This window comes from Antennarius striatus, chromosome 12 (genome assembly GCF_040054535.1).
Source record: "Antennarius striatus isolate MH-2024 chromosome 12, ASM4005453v1, whole genome shotgun sequence".
Lineage (NCBI taxonomy): Eukaryota > Metazoa > Chordata > Actinopteri > Lophiiformes > Antennariidae > Antennarius > Antennarius striatus.
The window spans coordinates 20,809,742-20,819,934 of NC_090787.1; the positions used below are offsets into that span (position 1 = coordinate 20,809,742).

The 10,193-nt window shown below is 41.1% G+C and overlaps 1 protein-coding gene across 6 annotated transcripts; it reads left to right on the forward strand.

Annotated features, from left to right (window-relative positions):
* The first annotated feature begins 1,216 nt into the window (after positions 1 to 1,216).
* creb1b (cAMP responsive element binding protein 1b) lies at positions 1,217 to 10,036 on the forward strand. Of its 6 annotated transcripts, none has more exons than XM_068329124.1 (8): positions 1,217 to 1,361; positions 3,093 to 3,228; positions 3,394 to 3,540; positions 3,632 to 3,732; positions 3,845 to 3,999; positions 4,648 to 4,833; positions 7,347 to 7,500; positions 7,582 to 10,036. In XM_068329124.1, exons 2-8 carry the CDS (start codon positions 3,124 to 3,126, stop codon positions 7,724 to 7,726), a joined length of 993 nt encoding a protein of 330 aa, XP_068185225.1. In that variant the 5' UTR covers positions 1,217 to 1,361; positions 3,093 to 3,123; the 3' UTR covers positions 7,727 to 10,036. The 6 variants fall into 6 exon arrangements, 5 of the variants coding, with proteins under 5 accessions (XP_068185225.1, XP_068185226.1, XP_068185227.1 ...); XM_068329125.1 differs by having other exon boundaries at positions 3,116 to 3,228; XM_068329126.1 differs by having other exon boundaries at positions 1,311 to 1,468; positions 3,116 to 3,228.
* Positions 10,037 to 10,193: the final 157 nt, after the last annotated feature.

A 10,193-nucleotide genomic window follows, 5' to 3' on the forward strand; every position in this document is an offset into this window, starting at 1 on the left:
CTAGACATTCAAAGCACTTTACTGTTCCCATTATTTATTCACTCCTCATTCACACTGGACGATGGTAAACTACAGATGCCCTGGGGCAAACTGACGGAAACGTGGCAGCCAATCTGACCACCACTGGAATATTGTGCCCCTGTGGGCTGCAGATGGATTGAACCCGGGTCAGTACCATCAGTCCATTTTAAATCATTATTACACGATAACAATACCCCAAGTGTAGTTTTGTGTTCTTTGTTGCTGCATTTTCAGTGTGAAAGAATCAATGAAAGTGAACGATTATATTTAAATTGAAGATAACCATCACAGAACAGTTGAGGCGACTCACGCAGATGTTCCTCAGTTGTTACATCCCGTCCGTCCGTCCGTCCGTCCGTCCGTCCGTCCGTCCACCAAACATCTTCACAACCATTGCAGATAGAAAGGTGAAAGAAAAAGCACATTAGTCGGGCAGCAAAGGGGATGAAAATGAAATGATAACCTTGACCTTGAGAAAACTGGGTCAAGGTCAAATTTCAACTTTTGCACATTTTTTTGCACATATTTCAGGAACCGGATAATATAGAAAGATGAGACAAAAGATGTTATATTCAGGGAAGCAAGGGGATGAAAATTAGATCACAACCTTGACCTTGAAAAACTAGATCAAGGTCAAATTTTCACTTTTATACCTTTTTTTAGGTACACATCTCTGAAACCTGATGAGATATAATCACAAAACAAAAAGCAACATTTTCAGGAAGCCAGAGGCACAAAAATGTGACGATGACCTTCACCTTTGGAAAACTAGGTCAATGTCAACTGACCACTTTTGTATCTTTTAAGGTGCAAAATTCTGGAAATGGACAATAAAAACTGAAAATAGTCAGAGGTCAAGGAAGCAAAAACAAATATAGAATCCATTACTTCACCATTATGAAAGTAGGTCAGGATAAAATTTTGGATTCAGGGGTGTCGCGGGATGTTTGCAGTCTCTCACTGCCTTGTTTGTGACTGAAAACGTCTCCCTGATTCAAGAATACTTCTAATTAAACCCTCAAACTTTCCTTCATGATGCGCAGATGACAAATAAACCCAGAAACACCTGTTTAATAGTCCCGAGTTGGTGACATCAGCCGCTTCTCAGCGCGTCTACGAGTCGTTATTATCCGCTTCTCTTCGTTACTTTCCGGCCTTCTTCGTTTCCATTCGGTCATTTCCGGCTCGCCTCGCCATCTGCCTTCTCGTCCTTCTCCAATCTCCGCGGTGTTGTTCCCGGTGACGCGGCGGAGGTGTAGCCTGACGCGGGCTCTTACGTGTCGGCCACAATAAAAGTGGAGTTCCGGAGGCCCGGGGAGTGACGGAGGAAGCGTGTACCGGTAAGGACGGAGCGGTGCCCGGCTGTGAGGGACACGGGAGGCGGCCCCGGACGGTGTCGGTGCGGTCGGGTTCGGCCCGGAGGAAACAAAGAGATCATGGCGCCTCGGTGTGTTTGTAGCTGGGGAGGGAGGCTGCGGACGGGTCGGGTCCGACACTTTTACACACCTCCAGTGATTCGGTGTTAATTTAACACCATTTTCTGTTTTGTTCCTTCTTCCGTTTATTTATTCTGAATAGAAATCGGTTCGTGTTGTTTGTTAGGAACCGGAACGGGGGCCTGGAGGGCAGACGCGTGTGTGTGTGTGTGTGTGTGTGTGTGTGTGTGTGTGTGTGTGTGTGTGTGTGTGTCTGTGTGTGTGTGTGTGTGTGTGTGTGTCTGGAGGGGGCGTTGCCCGGCCATGTGGCTCTGCTGTCACACACACACACACACACACACACACACACACACACACACACACACACACACACACACACATCCTAGTGGTTTTGAAAGCAGAGGGAGAAACGCGTGAAGCCAATCACGCTGCGGGGAGCAGACACGCACTGCGTGAAGTCACCGCAACGGTCCCGCGGTGGACGCAGCGCGGAACCCGAGGGAGCGCCTCTCCAGGCCGGATTAGATTATTAACCTAGATGGATTATTTTATGCTAAAATATTAATGAATCCCAGAATTGGAGGATTTTAATTTAATTTCCTGATAGAAAAAAATACAGATATGGTTATTTCAGTTAAATTACTTTTATTAATTAGTTGATTATGGACTTTAAATTAATGAGGATGAGTATATCAAGCAAACATTCATTAATAATACTGCTGTACTGTACTAATCGATTAGTACAGTACAGCAGTAATGATAATAATGACACAGTAATCCCTCGTTACTCGTGGTTAATGTGTTCCAGGACCACCCGCAAAAAACAAAATATAGAGCGACAAAGTCATTATTAAACAGTCTATAAGGGTGTGGGAAAATGAATAGAGATATAATGACCCCTGACCCCTGAATGAACCCCGACCCCAAACATTCATGAACTTGTGCCATAGATTTTTGTATTTTATTTTACTCATATTTATTTCAGTTGAATGAACTCAGGTGAAGTTGCAGATTAGATCCATGAGAAAGAATAGAACTGATTTGATTTTTTTTTTAAATTTTACTCTTTGAAAGCAGGGATTTGTAGATCATAGAGCAGCACAATCATATTTATTTTTGCACAATAATGCATTGTTATTGTGTATGCACAATACTATTATTGTGCATGCAATAATGCGTGCACAATAATGTATTGTCAGTTTATATTTCATGCAATTTCACTATAATTTATCTTGATATTTATTCATTCATTCATATTAAGGAACATATTTAGGACATTTACTTTTTTGCTGTTTGCCTGTTGAAAAGGTTTCCCCTTAAAGTTACTGACAGAGCCATAAGAAAATATTGATTGATTTATTTAATCATTAAATAATATACACTGTGTTAGCTCTTCATTTCTATATGTTTTAATAAACATTGAACCAGTCCGGCCCTCGGCTTGTAGCAAATTTGTTTTTTTGGCCCTCCGTGTGTTTGACTTTGACACCCCTGATGTAAAATAATTAATTATAAGTTATGTTAACGATGATAAAGTATGAAAAGAAACGCAAAAGTCCTCACTCACGCGCTTGATCTTTCCTCCAATAAGGAGAACGAGATGTGGTCTGAGCTGATGTTGTATTTGTCCACCAGTGCTGAGTCGGATCTGTCTTCAGCTCCTCAGATGAAGATGGAGTCCACCGTGGACGCTCAGCAGGGGGGGGAGACTGCTGTGACTGAGACGGAGAGCCAGCAGATCACCCCAGCACAGATCGCCACTTTGGCACAGGTAAGGGATGGCATTATCACAGTAACCATGGTTACCACCAGGTTCAGAAAGTGAGGATATACACATCCTTTAGTAATCCTTTACAGGAAATTACAAACGGGAAAAATGCCAGGATTGCATGACACACACAGCAGATAACGTGGTCACATTGATTGTGAATTGTAGGTATCCATGACAACAGGCCACGCTTCAGCAACAGGTCCCACAGTCACACTGGTACAGCTTCCCAACGGACAGACGGTCCAGGTCCACGGAGTGATCCAGGCGGCCCAGCCGTCCGTCATCCAGTCCCCACAGGTCCAGGCCGTTCAGGTCGGAACGCAAAACGTGTCCAGATGGACGGAAATGGAATGAAACCCCAGTTTGGTGACTTTCTGACCAGTCTGTTGGTTTTGTGTTCCAGATCTCCACCATAGCAGAAAGTGAGGACTCACAGGAGTCTGTAGACAGCGTCACCGACTCCCAGAAGCGCAGAGAGATTCTGTCACGACGGCCGTCATACAGGTGAGTGTGTGTGTGTGTGTGTGTGTGTGTGTGTGTGTGTGCATACACACACAGAAAGGAATTAAAATTCGTCTTCTAAACATGGAATTCTGTCGCTTGTTTGGCTCAACAGGAAAATCCTGAACGACCTGTCGTCAGACGCGCCGGCGGTCCCTCGTATCGAGGAGGAGAAGGTGGAGGAGGATTCGTCCGCTACAGCGGCCACCCCCGCCATCACCACGGTTACCGTCCCCACACCCATCTACCAGACCAGCAGCGGCCAGTACAGTAGGTGGAGCGAAGCGGTGAACACCACCTGCCTCATCCTCGTCCAGGGCTTCTCAAATTTAAAATGTTCAAATTCAAAATTGATCAACAGTCGTCACAAATTGTTTTATTGATTGTTGTTGTTGTAGGTTAAAGTGTTTCTTATTTTGTGCTCATAAAATTAAATTTGAATTTAATTTCATGAATTTTATTTTATTTTTCAGTATCAAATGGCGTAATAAGTCCGTCAAAAATGTTAAACAAGGATTTATTAAGTTCTTTAATTTCAAGAAATTTGGTTCAATTAAAATCTTTTCTGTTATAGAATAAAAAATAAAGTTAATAAAATTATTCTTTGTTATAAATTGAACTATATTTCTTTATTGTTTTGTTTAATGTTAATAAGGATACAATATTATGCAGAGGTGTACTTATAACAATTTTATAGACAATTGATATTAATTATAGTCGCGATGGAGAGTGGGGGGGACGCAAAATGTATTATTCTTCCGAGTGGGGGTGCAACAAAAAAATAACTGAGAAGCACTGCCCTAGTCAGACATCACAGGTCAGGAGGTATTATTAAAGAATCGTACTTCTGTCATCTGATCCTGACCAGTTATTCTTGTTTGTTCCCATTTTCCTCCGTCCTTCTCACCCATCACACAGTCGCCATCACCCAGGGCGGGGCCATCCAGCTGGCTAACAACGGGATGGATGGAGTTCAGGGCCTTCAGACTCTCACCATGACCAACGCAGCTACAGCCGCCCAGCCCGGAGCCACCATCCTCCAGTACGCTCAGACCAGCGACGGCCAGCAGATACTGGTTCCCAGTAACCAGGTGGTGGTCCAAGGTGAGCTGATGAGGAATCCTCTGCATTAAAGTTCACAAACTGTTTCGAAAATATATCAGGTTTTCAGAAATATAAAAACTATTATTAGGGGGTAGTTTGCAAAAGGTGTTGCGGTAAAATGAAAATGTAAATTTAAAAATGTTTGATATTGCTGTGACTGTTCTATACTTGTCTTTCTTTATATCCTCGATGTTTTCTGTCTATGGGGGTAATAAGGTTTTTAAGGACATCTTTTGGAAAATATCTTCAAAAAGGTGTTAAATTGTTTGCAAATATTTTTTGATCAACGGTCACGAACACTTCACACTTTGTTATTGATGCCTTCAAAGGAAATTTATCGAGGAAATTTATCGAGGCATTTCGTTTTAAAAATTCCATTCTTTACATTTTTGAAAACAACATTTCGTGACCTGACCCCGTGTGTTCTGTGGGTTCACATCTTATCCCCACGCTTTGATTTTGATCCGGACTGACCAGCCAGCAGATGGAGGAGGGGGGGCACCTGAATGGACATTCCTCTCGCTCTGGTCTTCATACCCCCAAGACAGGAAGTACAGCGACAGTGGAAAACACACAGATGATGCCAGGGCCAACAATGTATGCAATTATCATGTGGATGACATCAAGGCCAGTTTCCACTTCCTTTCATCAAAGTCTGTTCAGAGACAAACCGGAGATGACACACCTGATGACACACACACACACACACACACACACACACTGTTGTGTCATATGTTCCCAAGAAGAAGAAGAAGAATGTCAGCGGCACAGACAGCAGGAAGCCCCTCACCATCCTTAATGAGGTAATGTAAAGTTTAAAGCATTAAATTATAGCATTTTATGTACGACAGATTCCATATTCTTCCAAATCTCTTATTTGTTGCTTTTATTGCAGAATACTGGTACACACACCTGTGTGTGGCGCTGGGTGTGTCTGGAGTGGACATCCATCCACACAAATGGAATGCAAGCCGCCCCGGATGCTGCGCAGCATCCTGTTCAATTTGATCCGTGGTTTTCCTTTTACATTTTGTTTGGTTTTCTTACGTTTTCTGTGCCTGTATTTCCACTGCACTTATTTTCTGTCTAATTCTATAAATTTGTGTTAAACAAAACTTTGAGACATTGTTCACGACTAAAGAATGTTAAATAAAAATTTGATGGTGAAAAATGTTTTTTGTGTTTATTTAAGAGCAAAACAGAGTACAGTAGTCATTTCTGACCGGGAACACTAAAGTAAGTGTTGGGGGGGTGAACATACCAAAAGTGTTGTATATTTGGATTCAGACAAGTCTTTATGGGGTATTTTGCCCTTAGGTTCTTTCATTATGAAGTGTCACACACAGAAAATCATTTCTCTTCCTAATCGTAGTAACTTTCTGCTCTTGGAGCTGAGACTGAACAATATTTCCAGCTCTAAACGTTAGTTGTGCAAGTTGGCCCGACCCCAGTGGTCATGTGACCCACCAGATGACCCTCCAAATTGCCTGTAATTGTTTTCAGATACAGGGTCTAAACCAGGGGGGGTCAAACTCATCTTCAGAGAGGGCCACATCAGCATAGCGACTGTAATCAAAGGGCCAAAGATGTAACTAATGTAACTAATAAATGTAACTAAATGTAACTCAGTGTAATGTAACTAAATGTAACTACTCCTTAATGTAACTAATAAATGTAACTAAATGTAACTCAGTGTAATGTAACTAAATGTAACTACTCCTTAATGTTAAATAACTGAATTTCTGACTGATTCTAGTTCCAAACATTACAGTTAGACAGAAAAAACATGTTTGTTTGTTTCTCTGTTCTAACATAAATCATTTTAATTTGTCAGGTTATTAAACCCACAGAACTCCATCAATCAAGGATCAAACTATCAATCAATAAAGAAAAATAACATCAGACACAAGTTAGGACGTTAGTTCACTGCGTTTTTGTCAAAGTTAAAATGTTCTTAATTACTGCATTGTGGGAAATGTAGTTTTGGTCAACACACTGTTGACCTTTTTATTTTTAGACACTCTGACCTTTTAATGTCTCGCAGGCCACAGAAAATGATGTGGAGGGCCACATTTGGCCCACGGGCCTTGGGTTTGACACATTTGGTCTAAACAGTAGAAAACAGTTGTAGGGAATCCCAGAATGCTTTGCCAGTAGAGGCAGTGTAAATGAAAGATGACTACTGTATTTTTTCACACAGTTTGTTCACCTGTTCTTTGACTCTGTCCTGTGACCGACATCAGGTTTATTGTGGCAGCAGGATTATATAGAACAAGAATACTTCCATCTTTTCAGGGGACGTCTTTTCAATCTAATCCAATTTCCAGCAGAACATATAGATAATCTACTGATGACTTGACATGAGGTAGATAAAGATCTCAACACCCCCCCCCCCCGATTCTGTTTTGAGAGGACAGTCAGGACGTTTGGGATTGGGGTTAAGGAGAGGAACTGGGATTTGACCAGACTAACCTGTGAAGGATAATGTTCCCACTCTTCCCATCACACCTCAGCTGCCTCCGGCGACGTCCAGGCCTATCAGATCCGAGCTGCCCCCGCCAACGCTATTGCCCCAGGGGTGGTTATGGCATCATCCCCCGCCCTACCCACGCAGGGCGCTACCGAGGAGGTCACCCGCAAACGGGAAGTCCGTCTCATGAAGAACAGGTATGAACAGAGAGTGAGTTATCATAACATCTGGTGCCTTTGACCTTTGACCTCAGCGTGAACCTGCTGTTCTGTCTGCAGGGAGGCGGCCCGTGAATGTCGCAGGAAGAAGAAGGAGTACGTTAAGTGTCTGGAGAACAGAGTTGCCGTCTTGGAGAACCAAAACAAGACTCTAATTGAAGAACTTAAAGCTCTCAAAGACCTTTACTGCCATAAATCCGATTAATCCTGAACTTTGAGCTCCACTGAGTAGCATTTCACTTCTTTTAAAATACTTCTTCATTCTGCCTGCCTTACATTTTGCACACGGCCGGCTCATTTCCATGAAGTCTCCCTAATCCAGATCTGCTTAGACGGTCTCCTCCATAGGGTGTCAGTGTAATGCATTTAAAATCTTTCCATTGCAAGTACAAGAAAAAGGTCTGCAAACAGCAGGTCAATCCAAAGCCCAGATCTTATTCCAGCATTAGAGGTTTAAAACCTTCACAGACGCCCCACACACATCGGACAGATGGTCGTAGATTTATTTAATATCCACGTAACTCACTACGGACTGACATTCATGGCAGCTAAAGAGTTAAAGGTTTGAATGAATGTGTGTCTAAACTACGTCCTCGTGTGAAACCATCAGACATGGTTCAGTGGAATGCCCTCACAATAAGTGGATGATCACAATCGTGCAGGTCTGAAGCCTGTTTTGCACTTTTGAACCTTTTTCTTCTTCTCCAGCACAGACGTTTGTCGGAGATATAATTAAGTTAAGATTAACAGCAGGGTAAAAAGCATTTTTAAAGACAAGATGTGTCTTTAAAACCAGATTTCATATTTTTTATTGTTAGGGCCCAAATCCCTGTGAATTATGGTAACATTTAACTTTGCAACTCGGGTCTATTGAGGGTGTTTTTATGTAAATGATATTGAAACTAATCTATCAGTTATTCTTGAACCTAGTCACTAGCAGTACTGTTCAGGTGATTTGTTTAGAACTGTCCCCACATATCTGCAGGTGTGTTAAAGACTGACTGTACAAAAAGGCCCATTTATTCAGACATTCGAACATTTGAATACCAGGAAATTAGAGGTCCTGCTGTCCCGGTTCACAGACCGAAGGTGGAGCGTCTTCTCAGAATGAATCACATTTCATTTTTAAGAAAATTGCAATATTGTGTCTGTTTTGCAACGTCTGTTAACTTGTGTTAAACATGGATTACATCAGAGCCACCTTGAATAATTTAATGTACAGTACTAGATACTTTATGAAAGACAGGCGACATCTCCCCGTAATACTAATAATGCATACAGACAAAAGCTCTGTATAAAAAAATCTTCCTATGGGGTGTGGAGAGGACGTACGTATTTGTGTCTTTATTTTTTTATTTTTTGATATTAATGTAAATAGACTACAGCATGTGTAGATTTTGTGTATTTCTGTTTATTTGATATGAAAGATATTATTATGGCTCGTGTGAATCCACATTTGCATATTTGTAACATACATGTGTGTATATTAGAAGACAATATACATGGCAGCTAAGTGTGTGAGAAAAGGCCTTTGCTGGAGACGTTATATTCTGGAGTGCTGTTCTCTGTGTGAAGAGAGTCTGTTCAGAGCAGTCGGGGGCCACAGTGTTCAGAATGAACTTTTTTATTTTTAAGATTTAAAAGCACAATTATTCCTTCTAGGAGACTGCGTTAGATTTATTTTATCTGTTGTCTCACAGCAGGAAGGTTCAAGGTTCGATTTGATTCCTCTGACCAGAGTTTGTACCTTCTCCCCCCATCTGCGTGGGTTCTCTCCGGCTTCCTCCCACCTCCAAAAACAAGCACTTTAGGTGAATTAATTGTTCCAAATTGCCCGTAGGTGTGAGGGATTGTTTGTCTTACGTGTGGTTGTCTGTGTGTTCTCGTGATTAGGCAGATGAAAGCATTTACTCCTTTTTCCAGACATTAAGATGTAATATATGGGCAAAAATATAAAGATTCCTATCATTGTTCATAAATGGTTTGTTGGATAGAAACCTCCAGAGTCTACCTTAATGTAACGTTATAATAAAAGTATTTTCTGGTTGTCTGAAGTACCTTTCAAAACCTTGGAACACAGTGAGACTAAACTTAGGGAATAAAACATTTTGAGAAGAGTAATCAGTACTAAGAGGTTAATATGTGGTTGGGCAGGGCAGCACTCCAAGACTCAAGAGAATTGTTCCACTTGAGAGGAAAACTTTTGATAATTTTATTCTGGAAAAAAAAAAAAAAGATTGCCGCTGCTGTTGGGTCTTATTTGTGCACTGCATAGATTGATAATCATGTATGTACATAAATACATTTCTAGAACAGTAATAACATTTTTCTAACTTTTAATGTGATCAGTTTATAACCACTTTTTCAAGGTACCAAATAAAATGTCATGTATTGTATATTCCAGGTCAATCTGATGCTACATTGTTTGCTGTTTGTTTTATTGTGTCATAAAAGCCCATTATGTGACAGTATTGTTACTTTGAAAAAACACCACTCTCACACCTATGTTGCAATAAACTACTCTTTAGATTATTTTGTATGTCATTGGTAATTAATCAGTCAAAGGGACAATGCATTCATGATCTCAATTGATGAACAGCAATTGAGCACATTTTATAAATGTGTATTATTAAATAGTGTCTGATTGTTTTTCATGTAATAGTAAATACCTA